This window comes from Bos mutus, chromosome 3 (assembly GCF_027580195.1).
Source record: "Bos mutus isolate GX-2022 chromosome 3, NWIPB_WYAK_1.1, whole genome shotgun sequence".
Taxonomy (NCBI): Eukaryota; Metazoa; Chordata; class Mammalia; order Artiodactyla; family Bovidae; genus Bos; species Bos mutus.
Genome location: NC_091619.1, coordinates 101,488,022 through 101,503,398, shown reverse-complemented (window position 1 = coordinate 101,503,398; position 15,377 = coordinate 101,488,022). Strand labels below are relative to the sequence as shown.

General features: G+C 53.9%; 1 protein-coding gene across 6 annotated transcripts in view; it reads left to right on the top strand.

The window, feature by feature from the left end:
• Positions 1 to 15,377, top strand: part of HIVEP3 (HIVEP zinc finger 3) — a 565,857-nt gene that overhangs the window by 534,910 nt on the left and 15,570 nt on the right. For all 6 annotated transcript variants that reach the window (XM_070368260.1, XM_070368261.1, XM_070368256.1 and 3 more), the window contains one exon: positions 12,798 to 12,973. In XM_070368260.1, coding sequence (XP_070224361.1) covers positions 12,798 to 12,973 — 176 coding nt within the window. The remainder of the gene's footprint in view (positions 1 to 12,797; positions 12,974 to 15,377) is intronic.

Genomic DNA, 15,377 nt, shown 5'->3' with positions numbered 1-15,377 from the left:
ACACAGCATGTGAGATCTTAGTTTCCTGACCAGAGGTCGAACCCAGGCCCCCTGCATTGGCAGCACAGAGTCTTAAGCACTGCACCACCAGGGAAGTCCCTCCTCATATTGTTGAAAATTAAACCTAACTGTGATGAGCGCTCTCAACGCAGAGCGCTAGACAGCAGATCAGATACAGATTGATCCCCTGCTATGTGCTAAGCACAGTTCAAAGCACATAACCTAGACTAACAAAGTTAACCTCACAATAACCCTGTGAGTATACATTGTTACTTTCAATAATTTAAAAAACTGAAACAGACCATACACACAAATGGAGAAGGCAATGGCACCCACTCCAGTGCTCCTGCCTGGAAAATCCCATGGATGGAGGAGCCTGGTGGGCTGCAGTCCATGGGGTCACAAAGAGTCGGACACGACCGAGCGACTTCACTTTCACTTTTCGCTTTCATGCACTGAAGAAGGAAATGGCAACCCACTCCAGTGTTCTTGCCTGGAGAATCCCAGGGACGGGGGAGCCTGATGGGCTGCCATCTATGGGGTCGCACGGAGTCGGACATGACTGAAGCGACTTAGCAGCAGCAAACACACAAAAGCAGTCCAAGTCATAAAAGTACAGTCTATGAGTTATGACAAAATGATGTATAATTTTGTATAATTATACAAATTATGTCCAGTTACCCCCAAGTCAAGAAACAGTACAGGATCCTCACTTTACAGATGAAGCAACTGAGGCACAGAGAGGTTAAGTAACCTGTCCAGGATCACACAGCTAAGGGTTCAGCCAAGAGGTATAATAATAAAGCCATACCACAGCCACAGCGAGCTGCTCTGAGTCGTCAGCACCAACCCTGCCATGGGGCAGGAACATGCTCAGGGCTACACAGCTGGTGGCAATGAGGCAGGATTTGAACCCAGCAGTCTGACCCTACCAACCCCCCAACCCATGCCTAACCACTGCACTCTGCAGCATCCCAAACAAAGCAAGTGGATCCCAACTTCACCACACTGTAGCTGTGCAACCTCAGACAGGTCCTTTCACCCTCCGAGCCATGACCACATCCTTCCTTCCTGTTTTCTCACCTTATCCCCCTGCGGGCTGTTTGAGGCTGGAACTCCAGGTTGGATACTGGCCATTTGGATTCCAACTAGGCCCACCTCAAATCCAGCCTCTCTACCATAGGAATCTATTTTGCCCAAAACCTGACTTTTAGTCTGTGCTTACACTATCCATGGTGGGGGGCTCACTACCACCCAAGCTTGCTTTGCTCCAAGTTTGTAGCTCTGGGGTTGGAATATTCTATTTTAAAATGAACCCAGTCCTTCCTACCTGTCTTGGTTTTGCCTGTGGACTGAACCACCTCCCAGGAGACTGCATTAATTGTACTTGTGACCCGAGGAATTTGTGGACAAATTTCTATGAGCCTGGTTTCTCCTCTACTCCCAGCTGGTAGAGAGCAGATCTGCTCAGAACAAGAGCCAAGAAGGTGCCTGCCATCATGGGACAACTAGAACGGAACTCTCTTCTCTTCCCCTGTAAGATTTGAGTCTGTAAGTCTGGGGCCCAAATAAACAGCCCCCTTGTGTGCTCTGCAGGTTGAAGCAGCTGGTAATGCCAGCTGGCCCCTTCTTGAAAAGGGGTCTGATGGGTTGCAGTAGCTACCCTGGTGCCTTCAAATATTTGGGAAAGCCTTGCTGTCATTCAGTTCAGTTCAGTTAAGTTCAGTCTCTCAGTCATGTCCAACTCTTTGCAACCCCATGAATCACAGCACACCAGGCCTCCCTGTCCATCACCAACTCCTGGAGTTCACTCAAACTCATGTCCATCGAGTCAGTGATGCCATCCAGCCATCTCATCGTCTGTCGACCCCTTCTCCTCCTGCCCCCAATCCCTCCCAACATCAGAGTCTTTTCCAATGAGTCAACTCTTCGTATGAGGTAGCCAAAGTATTGGAGTTTCAGCCTCAGCATCAGTCCTTCCAAAGAACACCCAGGACAGATCTCCTTCAGCATGGACTGGTTGGATCTCCTTGCAGTCCAAGGGACTCTCAAGAGTCTTCTCCAACACCACAGTTCAAAAGCATCAATTCTTCGGTGCTCAGCTTTCTTCACAGTCCAACTCTCACATCCATACATGAGTACTGGAAAAACCATAGCTTTGACTAGATGGACCTTTGTTGGCAAAGTAATGTCTCTGCTTTTGAATATACTATCTAGGTTGGTCATAACTTTCCTTCCAAAGAGTAAGTGTCTTTTAATTTCATGGCTGCAATCAGCATCTGCAGTGATTTTGGAGCCCCCCAAAATAAAGTCTGACATGTTTCCACTGTTTCCCCATCTATTTCCCATGAAGTGATGGGACCAGATGCCATGATCTTAGTTTTCTGAATGCTGAGCTTTAAGCCAACTTTTTCACTCTCCTCTTTCACTTTCATCAAGAGGCTTTTTAGTTCCTTTTCACTTTCTGCCATAAGGGTAGTGTCATCTGCGTATCTGAAGTTATTGCTATTTCTCCTGGCAATATTGATTCCAGCTTGTGCTTCTTCCAGCCCAATGTTTCTCATGATGTACTGTGCATCATGGGATGCAGGGTATACCCTTAAATAAGCAGGGTGACAATATACAGCCTTGACATACTCCTTTTCCTATTTGGAACCAGTCTGTTGTTCCATGTCCAGTTCTAACTGTTGCTTCCTGACCTGCATACAGGTTTCTCAAGATGCAGGTCAGGTGCTCTGGTATTCCCATCTCTTTCAGAATTTTCCACAGTTTATTGTGATCCACACAGTCAAAGGCTTTGGCATAGTCAATAAAGCAGAAATAGATGTTTTTCTGGAACTCTCTTGCTTTTTCCATGATCCAGCAGATGTTGGCAATTTGCTGTCATTGCCTCACAGCTATTCCCCAGCATAGAGACACCTGACATTCATTGTGGGAATCTGATGTAGTTCACAGCCTTTTCTTATTTGCATCTTGAGGCATACGAATCTCTGAGCATTGAGGAAACCCTGAGGTTCCCCAGAGCATGGTGGCATGGCGCCTCATAGCCATTGGCCTGTAGGCATTGATCAGGCACCCAATGTCTACACATATTTCATCAGCTGCTATCACAGATGGCCTTGGTCAGGCTCCCCTCAACTCGCCCTTGCATGGCAGCCTCAGGGGGTGCTTCCAGAGCACGGCTGTAAGAGAACACTGTCACCATCCCCTCTGACACAGGCCAGGCTTCTGTACCAGCCCCTGAGGTTTGTCTAAGCCAGCTTCCATCCCTGCTTCTTGCCATATAGAATTGCCGTATAGAATCATGCCAAGGCTTGATTATAATTCCTATAATACACGCCTACCAGAGAGTAAACACAGCACAAATGCTAGCTGTTTCTTTTTCCCTAACAAAAAAACCCTCTGATCCTGGCTGACGTTCTTTTTGTGCTTTTTAGTAAAGAGTAAAACATGCGTCCAGTCTCCAGGATCTGGTCACTTCCCCATTCTTGACCTGTTTCCTGTCTGGGGAACAAGGAAGTGAAGCTGGGAGAACCAGCCAACCATAGTCCTGCATCAGGCTGGACTGGCTCCAGTCACAACAGGGGGCTTCTGGGTGCTCTGGGCCATCCCATCTTAAGAGGGACAACCTGGAGGGGTTGGGAAGGTCTGGGGAGGAATCTGGAATCCATCTTGAGCACATCTGTTTGAGGCCTGGAGCAGAGGAATCTTGGCTAGAGCAGCATCCTTTAGGGACCCTCATGTGCAAGAGGGCTTGCACTGAACTGTGCTCAGACTACAGAAGGTCAACTTTAGCTTAGTTAAGGGGAGCTCTGCCCAGAGTGGAAGGTGCTGCCTGGGACACCATGAGACCCCAGGTGCCAGAGGTGGACGCGCCCAAGGAGGGGTGTGGATGGGCTGCCCTAAGAATGACCTCATCAGAGGGTGCACGAGGCCCCTCCCACCCAGGAAGTTGAAGGTTTTTAGGTCCTTCCCAGCATGAATGTGCTTTAACAGTGATTTTCAAATTGATTTTAAATTCACAGAACTCTTTTTTACAAATAGATTCCTATTCTGAAAAATAGCTCAATGCAATGAGGGACATGGGGGCCCAGAACCCTGCTGCTCAGCCTCCCCTTCCATAAATCCTGAGCACAGCGTGAAAGGCCCTGCAAGTCAGGGCCTGCTAAAGGCTGGGGCACCCCCATGTAAATGGGCACCTTTAAGAAGTGCACCCCTTGTTGGTAGTTTCACTTCTCTGAACACAACAGGCCCAGTTTCTGGCATCCTGCCTCCCTCCCTAATGTCACTGTCTGGTCGGAAACAGGGCCTTGGCTGCATTCTTTGGGCCTGAGCTGGTTTCAGCCCAGGCTGGGTGCCTGCTCGGTGGTTCTTAGGCTTCTGCACTCAGTCATTCATTGCACAGCGTCTCAAGTCATCGTATTGATTCCTTTAGAATAAAAGCCACCTCCTCTTTTTAGACCTGAGTGCTGTGTGTCAGACCCCTGAGCTGCTGTCTTCAGGGCAGCTGATGCTGTTTGCTGTTGTCCCCCTAGAATGACAAATCACACCAGAAAAATTGAGAAAACAGCCCAAATGGCACAGATGCAAGCCTGCAAAATAGAGATGGGCTGGCCTCCGTGGTGGGAGTGCTTCTGAAAAGTGTAAAGAAGGCTTCTTGACCTGCCTCCCCTCCTGTCTCTGTCAGGCAGCCTCGACTCCTGGAATCTGTGTCCTCTTTCCTCTCGCCCTTGCCTCTGCCCCATCTTGGGCTCCATACAATTACACCACCATCCCCCAGCTTCCAGGCCTCCCAGCCCACTCCATCCCCAACCCTGCACCAGATGGGGACTCCCAAAACAGGAGTCTCCCCAGTCAGACCCGATTCACCCACAAAAGCCACCTAAGACCCACCCGATCCTCCATGGTACTTTGTGAGTTGTCTGTGTTACAGGTTCTCTGTCTTTATTTTACCATCTTTTAAGTACCTGTTATTCATTCTGGAGACCAAGGTCAGAGTCTTATTTAGCTTTGCTTTTCTGGGCCAGGCTCAGACCAGGCCTTTGTAAGTATTATTGAGTAAATACACAGAATACTGCTTAAAATAGACCCTGCTCTGTCAGGCTCTGAGCCTAGGCTTGTATTACACATGTGCCAAGGAATTCTTGGCACAGCAGGTCTGTCCCTGGACCCCGCATTAAATGCCCCCCACCCCTACTGGCTCAGTGGTAAAGAATCCGCCTGCCAATACAGGAGACCCTCAGTCAATCCCTGGAGAAGGAAATGACAACCCACTCCAGTGTTCTTGCCTGGGAAACCCCATGGACAGAGGAGCCTGACAGTTCATAGTCCATGGGGTCGCAGAAGAGTCAGACATGACTTAGCAACTAAACAACAACCACCCCAGATGTAGTGATGTGACATGATTTCTGCAGAACCCTGACAAAATGAGAGTCCGTAATGTGCCCCGAACCCGGTGTGAACTTGCCCCATGACCCACAGCTCAGCTTCCCCAGTATACTTGTCACCAAAGGGTATGTTCCCAACCTCTTGGCAACAGAATATTTTTAGCAGATACACAGCTCAGTGCCACCTGGCACTTGCTCCTCTTTCCACAGACATCCCTTCCTTTCTGAGCCTCACCCAGAGAGCAAAGAGTCACTGCAAATGAGCTGGTGGGCTCACTGTGGCCGGACCTTCGGGGGGCCAGTGACCGCCGGGAACCAACCCTGAGCCTCACTTCATGGGACACAGGCTGCCCGCAAACATGGGTCTTCTCAGAGGAACAGTGAGCACATTTCTGGTCGCATCTTCCTCTCCTTTTGCATGATCATACCCAGGCTGTGTGCCCCTGGGGGAAAGCATATTTGGCTACAAGATCATAATACAATCAGAATTTTGACAAGACTTTAAAATATCCAAATCTGGAGGAGAGTTGAGAATTTTTAGAATAAAATATTAACAATATATGAAAACATCAATAATATACATTCAGAACAGCCTCCTCAGAGCTCAAATTAGGAAGGTCACACCAAGGTCATTGAGTTTATCCCCCTCATTCAAGAGAAAAATGAAGCTTGGTGGAAAGAGAAGTCATGGGTTTAAAGGTCAAGACAGGTATCTACTAGCCACATGACCTTGGGGAATTTACTTTGAGCCACAAGTTTAGCTCTGAGCTAAATCTGCCTCTCCTATTTTGCTTGCCTGAAACTTTTTTAAAGAGGAGATTTTTAAGTCTTAAAATTTCATAGCAACATGTGACCTTAGTTCAAATTCTGATTCTGTGAACCTGCTGTCTGTGACCTCAGGCAGGTTACTGAGCCTCTCTGTGACTCCATTTTCTTATGTATATAGGAGGATGATTAAATTCCCTGTGTCACGGGGCTACCTTGTGGTTTAAATGAGGAAAGGTATGCAAAGCATTTAAAATAGTGCTCGGTACCAAGTAGGAGCTATCTAAGGGTATGCTAATATTATTATTATTTTAAATCTGGATTGGTGGTTTTCTTGAAAACCCAGAAGATCTGGCAGCCTCATACAACACTTGGCTGGAAAGGTGTAGCCGCTCCCCCTTTAGAGAGACTGTGCCCTGCCTTCTAGCTCTCAACCTCTCCCTCCTCCTTGTACCTCCTCTGTTTCACTCAGCGGGTGTGGCCAGCTCACCGCTCCTCCCCAACACGCTCCCTCCCTTCTAGGGCCCTGAGCCCCCTGTTTGGTCAGGAAGCAGTATTTCTGTTTATTGGATAAATTTAGAGGATAAACAGGGCTTCCCTGGTGGCTTAGACAGTGACGAATCTGCCTGTAATGCATATGACCCAGGTTGGATCCCTGGGTCAGGAAGATTCCCTGGAGTAGGGAATGGCAACCCAGTCCAGTATTCTTGCCCCTCTGTCTCTGAGCTGCCATAACCACTCATTCTCTTGCTCCAGGGCCTCCCGGCCTGGCTTCTGGGTGAACAGCACTAGTGGCAGGCCGCTCACGACCTCACAGGGCAGCTTCACTGCTGAGTCTTCATCTTATGCAGGGCCCAAGAACAACAGCTCACCTATCACCTTGCCTGAAATGCCATTTAATTTCCACTGCATCCCCTCTTCTGGAATCCAGAGCAGAGGGATATGCCATCTCCTTTCAGAGCTGTGCGCTGAGTTCCCAAGTGCTTGGGCAAAACTTCAGGTTTCAGAAATGCCTACAAAAAGGCTGGAGCCACTACCCAAGGGGTCACGTGCTGAATGGTCAGAGTCAGGCAGCTCAGCATCTCCAGTGGCAGGACTGGAGGGGAAGCTGCTGAAGGCAGGGGGTCAGACTGTGTCATCCGTAAGAGCACTGGGGTCAGAGCTGGGTTCCGGTTCCTGCTTCACCACTTTCGAGCTGCCTTTGTGGCTTTGGGCAAGACACACAACCTCTCTATTTCTGTTTCCTTCTCTGTCAGATGAAAATAATAAGACTCCCGTGATGAAGAGATTGTGCAAGATTCTCTTTCTTTTCCTTTGAATCCGTGAGTCTCAGAGCTGCAGCATAAGAATGAAAACAGACCCAGAAGATTCTGGCAGCTCCACTCCCCTCCTGGGAGCCTCACTCCCCTCCTGACCCAGGGCAGTGGAACAGGAAAGCTGCTTCCAGGCGAGGGTTCGGGACCCCTGGTGCTGAGTAGTGACCTCAGGCCCTCACAGCCCTGGGCCTCAGGCAGTCAAGCTCAAGGTCTCTCTAAGACATTTTGGAATCCACAGAAACAGCTTTTTTTTTTTTTTTTTTTTAAGACAAAACCAAGCATTTTCCAGACTGGCTGACATCCCTGGCTCGTCAGAGCAGCAAAAGACAGGCAGGTGGTGGGGCTCAGACAGCCGTGAGTCAGCTGTACCCAGGCTAGGCACAGGTAGGGGGCCGGGAGGGCCCTTCCTCTGCGGCTGAAGGGCTGCCTCAGCTGGAGGGTGGAAGGGCCAGCAGACCTGGGAAGCAGGACCATGCCCCTGGGCGCCGCACCATGCATTTCTGGCTTCCTTCCCTGGCTCTTTGCAGGGCATTTCTCTGCAGCTGTCAACACCCTCAGTCCCACCCAGCGCTGGCAGCCTTTCAGGAGGGCTGCAGAAGAGCAGTGTTCTTCTCTGTCTGCAGTCCTACAGGCCCCTGGGCACCCCAGAGAAGGAAGGTGCTAAGGAAACCTTGGTCAGCATCACCTAAAAGCATCCAGGCAGCGTCTGTGCAGGGGCAGGGGGACAAAGTGGAAAAGTCGCTGGTGGTGTGATCTTGTCCACATCACTTGAACTCCCTGGGCCTTGGTTCACATTTGTATAAAATGGGAACAGTGGCCAAGGGCTGGTGGGAGGGCTGAATGACCTCAAGCCTGTGGCAGTGACTGGTACACCTAAGGGCAAAGTTTGACTTTTCGCTGGAAGGGAAGTGATTTTTCCAAGGTTGCCCAGCACGTTCACACAGGAGCCAGGACTCAGATCCAGCTCTCATGCTGACCTCTCCATGCACAGAGAGGTCCCTACCAGAAAGTGGGGAGCGTTCTGGCAGCCAGTCCACCGTGGTTGGGAGGGACTGGCTGTGTGCCGCGTCCGTGGGGAGCCCACAGTGTCAGGCTGAACTTGTGCTCAGGGACTCGTGAGAGCATCTTGGCTGAGGGTCTCTAGCAGACATGAGGAAAGAAGGCCCTGGCTTGGCTCCTGTCTGTCCAGCAATGCCTACCGAGCACTTGCAGGGCATCAGGCACTGTGCTAGGCCCGGGGGATGCACCAGTGGTCTGAGGCAGACGTGTCCCCCCTCCATGGGGCTAACAGGGACCACCCTGTGAGAGGCCACGACAGTACACACAGCTCGACAGGTGCCGTGAAGGAGGAGTGGGTGGGACCCCCAGGCCCACCGGTGTGTGAGAGAGGGCTCTGAAGGAAGGGACCCATTGGCAGAGCCCTGAAGGAGACAGACAGACTGTAGCCCGCGGTGGCTGGCAGGGGTCGGAGGAGGGAGTGCAGGGGGAGGTGGAAGGCCAGAGGAAAGGGACTCAGAGGCACGGGATGACATTCGGTGTGGTTGGCGGAGAAGTGCCGTGAAGGGAAGAGCTGGAGGGGTAGCTGGACCAGGAGGTGCCCCGGGGCCTTCAGCACCCGCTGAGTGAGGGGCGGGGCTTTACCGGAGCGCAGTGGGAGGAGCATTTGAGTGGGCCCTTGGGCTGGGAGGAGCGGCCGGATGGGCGGTATTTGGGGAGAGTCCCCTCTGGCTGTCTTGTGAAGACAGCAGGGTAGGAGAGAGGATGGTCTGGCCTGTGGCCGCCCGGAGGTGGGCCTCCCTGGAACACATGTCGCATGTGGTGTTGACGGGCCGTGGTGATGGACTGACCGACAAGACTGAAGGATGTGGAGGCACCAGGGATGCTGGCCTGGCCACCACCGGGTGTGCATGCCATTTACTGACGCGGGGACCCAGGAGGCAGTGGTACAGGTGGGGGGCATGGAAACAGGATTCTGGGAACGTGGGTTGCAAGGTGCCTGAAGACCACCGGGAAGACGCCAAGAGGGCAGCTGGATGTACAGCAGAGCGGTCAGAGCTGGAGAGACAAGAGGAGCCTTCAGCATCCAGGGGGAAAGTCAGGTGTGTGTGGAGGAGCTCACCTGGAGGCAGGTGTGAGGGGAGAAGCGTGCAGGTTGGTACCGGCAGGGAGGGTGGGGGTGCAGAGAAGGAACTTGCCGAGGAGACCCGGTCACCAAGCCAGCAGGGATCTCCAGATGGTAGGCAACGGGGCTGACAGGGTAAAGCCACTGTCACTCAGATTTAGCAGCCCGTGACATTGACAGGAACAGTCAGCAGGGGAGCTGGGCTAGGGTGGCGAGGAGGCGTGACTGCCAGCAGGACGGCCCTTTCCAGACTTGGGCTGAGAAGGGAAGCAGATGGAGTGGTCGCTGGAGCCGGCTGAGGTCTGGGGGGCGGGGGCTGCTGTTGCTTGGTACCAAGAGGACCGAGCCCGCGCGCACAGTGGTGGGATGTGTCCAAAGGTGGAGGCCTGAAGCTGCAGGGGAAGGGGTGGGATCTTATAGGGAGACCCCTATAAGGGGCCATCCAACCTCCAGCACAGACTGGAGGGACTGAGCCCGGGCTGGGAAGGGGAGGAGGGCCCAGCCGACACCGGACAGCTGCCCCACACCTGTCCCTGGACTTGGTCTTTTGGGAACCACCAAGCTGCACAACCCCAGTACTGGCCTTTGAGGAGCAGAGAAGTCAGAGGCTCCAGGCTGGCCAACCAGAACTGCCCTCTCCAAGTCCTGGGAGCCCAGGGGCCACCCTTCCCCTGCTCTCCATCACCTGACTGCCTCCTCCTCTCACCTCTTTTCTCTGGCTCCCCAGTCACATTCTCTCCTGGTTCCTTATCAGGATCTCTCTGCTTGGGGGTGGCTTTTGGCACCATCCTTCTACCCACCCTTACCTTTGGGTGCTTCCTGGGCCCTCTCACTATCCTTTTTCTGTTTTCATACTCTCTTGAGTAGTCACCTGCCTCCTCACAAAGCTGCAAGTCCCATCCTGAGTCCCATGGAATTCTGGTTGTGTGTGGACATTCCTTCAATTCTCTCATGAGCATCTCACATTCAGTAATTAAGGACTAGACTCCGGTACCATTTCTCTCTAAGCCGTGGCTGGTACCACCTGAGCTAGCTAAGTTGAAATCTTTGTTCCTCCTGCCTGGTGCCCCCTGTATCATCCAGACAGCCACCAGGATTTGTAGATTCTACATCCAGAAGGCTTCGAATCCCTGTCGTACAACACGTGTGTCTTGAACCCAGACTGTTTCTCCTCTTGCAGACCGTTCCCCATGGCACCAAGGAAGTATCTTCTGTTGAGACTTTATGTTTACCTTTAAGACAACTTTAACCAAGTCTCAGCTTTTGGGCATGGCATTCAAGGCTGATGGTGATCCAGTCTGCCCTGCCCACAAACTCTCCAGGCATCTTAACACTCATGCCTGTGCAGCTGGAGTCCCTGCCTGGGGTCCTCCCTTCTTGCCTCCATCTCTCAGCATCCTCTCTAGCCTCTCCCAACCCAAGGCTGTGTCCCAGCAGGCTGTGCACTTTCCATGCAGTGTGACAAAGTGGTGTCTGGGGTTGTGTACCTGCCTTCTCACCCCACCCCCCAAGTCACAGCACCACCCTCGGGGGATCGAGCAGAGTCCTTTCTCTGTGTACCTGTGTGTCTCCACTTGGGCACCCACCTGTGGTTTAAACTCGCTATTGAGGGAGAATGAAGGGGCTGAGAGTAGCCAAGGTCGACGGACTGTCTGCCTTCCTCCGAGCTGTCTTATGTACAGAGGGAAGCACACATGTGGTAGAAATTGGGGCATCTGTAGGCCTGGGTGGGAGGGGGTGAAAGACAGGGGACCCATAGGCTCCATCGTGGTTGGAAGTGAGAGGGGAGAGGCTGTCATGGAACCTCGAGCAGGGCAGTGTGGAAGTGGTGTGGTGTGTGCGTGCATCTGAGCGTGAGCACTGGTGAACACTGTGCCTCTGCCTGCCGGCTCCCTCCCTCAGAGACCCCTCCTGCAGGCCCATCCTGGTGACATCCTCTCAGCTGTGAGCTGATGGTCTCAGTGGAACAGGACTGAGTCCCAGCCGCTGTCACTTCCTCACCTTCCCCTACTCCAAGTCCCCTCCCTGCCTCTCTGAAGCCCCACCCAGAGGCTGGGTGGGAGGGAGATATACAGGTGAGTGTGGGCATAGGCAGGCCTCCTGCTTGGCATAGGAGGCACACTCTGCAGGCTGAGAAAGCCACACCTCTCCTAAGGCGCCTATGCCCTCGGACCCTGGGTCTCACAGTCAGAAAGCTCTTCTCCTGGAATTATGCCAGGATTCCCTCCATGGGCCCTGCCGCAGCCTTCCCATCCCTGCCAAGACACTCACACGCACATCTACAGTGTTAGGCCAACGTGGCGTTCTGACAAGGACGGTATCGAGTGAGCTTGTGGGACTCATGGGTTCCTTCTAAGTGGAAATAAGAGCATTCTGATTCGCGGCCAAGAGCGCAGTGGCCCTGAGGCCCAAGCAGGCAGGCCAGCCACCCCAGGAGGCACCCGCAAGCTGTCGGTACTTCCTGCTAGGACCCCAGGTGATCCCCGGAGAGAGACCTGGTGGCTGGAATCTGGGTCCTGAGAGCTTCCCGCTCGGCTCAAGACGGAAAATACTGGGGAGAGAGCTTCGGGCCCCGGGTGTCTTGACTCTGAGGACCGGGAAATAAAGTGCCCTCCGCTCTCCCGTCATGTGCGCGTCTGGCGGGCCTGCGAGCAGACTGTTTCGGTGCTGGTCGCCCCTCGTGGGGGATGGACAGGCTCTGGGGCAGGCAGATTCAGAAGTTCTGTCCCTTTCTAGCTGTGGGAGCCTCGGGCTCTCCATGGAGGTTGTGACTGAATGTGGGCAGGTGTCCGGCACAGGGTGAGCATGGCTCAGTGGTGGCTGCCGGAGCTGTGGCTGTCATCTCTTTTAGTCTCTTTGTTGCACGGTGGCCCAGAGCGGCTGCTCTTTGGAAGCAGAAGCTGGTGCTGAGGCTGGATCTGGGCCAGAGACCCTCTGTGCCCCTGTGGCTTCCCTCCCGGCCCGGAGCACCAGGGCCTGTTGCCTCTGAGGGAGAGGAGGGGGTGCACCCCCCGCACCCGTCTGAGGTCAGGGCAGGTGCAGAGCTCCAGGCGGATTCCCCACCCCTGGCTGTCTCTGCTCCGCGTCCCCCTCTCCCCCCGCCCCTAAGAGCTGGATGTGGCCAGGAAGCGCGTGCATCTTCTGAGGTGGGAACCTGCCTCCTCTCCTCCTGTTTTGTTCCTTTACCATGACGCCTGTTGCTCATAGGTACAAATCAAACGAAGAGTATGTATATGTGCGAGGCCGCGGCCGAGGGAAATATGTTTGTGAGGAGTGTGGAATTCGCTGCAAGAAGCCCAGCATGCTGAAGAAACACATCCGCACCCACACTGACGTCCGGCCCTATGTGTGCAAGCACTGTCACTTTGCTTTTAAAACCAAAGGTAAGAGACGGTCAGCGGAGCGCTGGCCCTGCCCGCTGCAGGGAGCTCCCCTCTGGGAGCTCCAGCACAGAGCCCGAGGCCTGGACCTCTCTGCCTGGGGCCTGAGCAGCCCTGATTTCCGGGCTCCCCAGTTACAGAGCAGCCCACTGCAGACGGGGCAGTGGCACCGTCGGCTGCCCAGCCTGTCCTCTTAGATCTCACACTGGCCCCGTCCACCCTCCACCTATGCGATTCCCACCACGGCCAGGCAGTGGCACTCCAGCGCACAGCTCCTGGTTTTGTATTTGATCTCATCACCCTGCTTCCTTTTGCATGTCTCCTTAGCCCTTTATCCACCGACCTGATGAGTTCCAGCATCCACACTGGTCACTGCCACTCTTGAGTTTGGAAATCCATTCCACCCTGAGCCACTTAACACACTTGCATGGTCACTTCTCATGCCAGACTTTGCCTCCACCTCGCCTCACCACTCAGACTGTGTTCCCGCTCCACCCAGCTTCTCCACAGGCCTCAGCACTGGGCCCGGCTCTCCCCTCACCTTGACTGGCAGCCCTGTCATTCTGCCCTGGCCACGCAGCACCTCAGGGTCAGCTCAGGCTCTGGCAGTCACCTGTGAGAAGAAGGCAGACTGGCCAGTGAGGGTATGAATCCAGAGGGCTGTGTTGGATGATGAGGGCAGCCATGGCTGCTGCAGCCACCCAGGACCCAGGCGTGAACCAGTGAGGCTGAGTCTGCGAGGCTTGGACAGAGTGTTTCTCTATCCTCCCACGGGCTGCTCCTACAGGGCAGGAAAGGCATCGTGACCCACTTCTTCTTTCCTGGTAGCCGAGTAGACCAAGGTGCCTCAGAGGGAGGCCTGGGCTCTCAGTAACCCTGGTGGCTTCAGCCTCTTGTGTTTGGCAGATTCCTGGCTCAGGATTTGGGCACGAGGGTCCTGCCTTCCCCTTCGGGCAAGTTGGGGGCCTCCACAACAGCCCCCTCCAGGGCCACATGGCTTTTCAGTGGATGCAACTTGAGAGCAGGTTCGGCTTTGGTGCCCATTAGCCTTCCTTTTGTGGGTATAGCTGCTCCCAGAGAGAGAGGCTGGGTGGCTTTGAGGAGGCCCCTCCGGACTTTGAGTCTTCCTTCTTCCTCCTCCTGATCCCTTCCATTCTGTCAGTGCTAGGTTGGGGGTCAGTTTATCTCACCCCCTCGCTCACGGCCCCCTCTCTGACTGGGTGCTCATCTCTGATCTGCTGACCCCATTAGCCTGTCCTCCTCTGTCCTCGGCGCCATCGTTCCCAAGTGGAACTCGAACTTTTCCGCCAAGGTTTTGGTTCGAATACAGGCGACCATCCTCCTTCCTTGCCCTGACCCTCTTCTTTCTTGGTGTCTCATCAACAACAGTCCAGAGGGCCCAGAGAGGACCGACTGGCCTGCAGCCCAGCCATGTGCAGGACAGCTCACCTAGCAGGCCTCGGTCCTAGTCGTGGGCTCCGTGCCCCACACACCCCCTTCAGCCCCACTTCCTCTGGCCTTAGGGGGCCAGTTGGGACTTTCTGGAGGAGAGAGGTGGAGATTCAACAATTGGATAGCCATTGACCAACAATTCAGATAATGGTCTTTGACTCTGAATGCCAAAAGCTGTTTGTCCAAGCCCCACCATGAAGGGAAAGAAAATGAGTCCCCCCGCCCCTGCCCAAGCCAGAAATGACTGTTAAAGCTGGAGCTGTAACTATCAGCTAGGACCCCTGCCTCTGGGGCATAACCCCCACCACCTTCCTCTCTTCCCCTTGTCTGGACGGACTGGCAAAATCAGGTGGCCTCCAGAGTGGATCACTGCTGGCCCAACTCCCAGGCTGTCCAGCAGACCACACCGTTCTGTTCTCAGCGTGACGAGCCCAGTCCTGAGAGCGCCCCCTCCACCGCACCCCCACCCCCACCCAGCCCAGGGCCACACAGAGCTGCCTACCATCTCGGGGAGCCATCATCCTCTATGTGAGACTGGAAAGATCCATTGAGCCAAGTCCCCAGCCAGAGCAGTCTCCCAGAGCAATCTCTATTCAATTCTCTCTGGCTTTATTGAGAGCAAAGGCCTGGTCTTTTTCTGCCAAGTCTGAAAGAGGTCTGGGTCCCTGGCAAGAACACCCCTTTTCCAGGAGATTCCTGCATTGGAAGCCACATAGCTGAGCTATCTGCAGTCCCTTCCTGGGTCCCCCTGAGCCCTGGAGGGTCCAGAGCACACAACCTGCATGGAATGTCAGTGGGCCCTCTGAGTGCCCAGGGGGCGGAGCCTGGGATGAAACCTGGGGGTGGAGCCCTGAAGGCCCCACCCAGGAGGATTTCCTCTCACCCTGTGATGGGGCATGTGCTGAGCTCTCTGCCAAGGCTCCTAGACCCTTCTGAAAGACAAAAACCTTCCAGA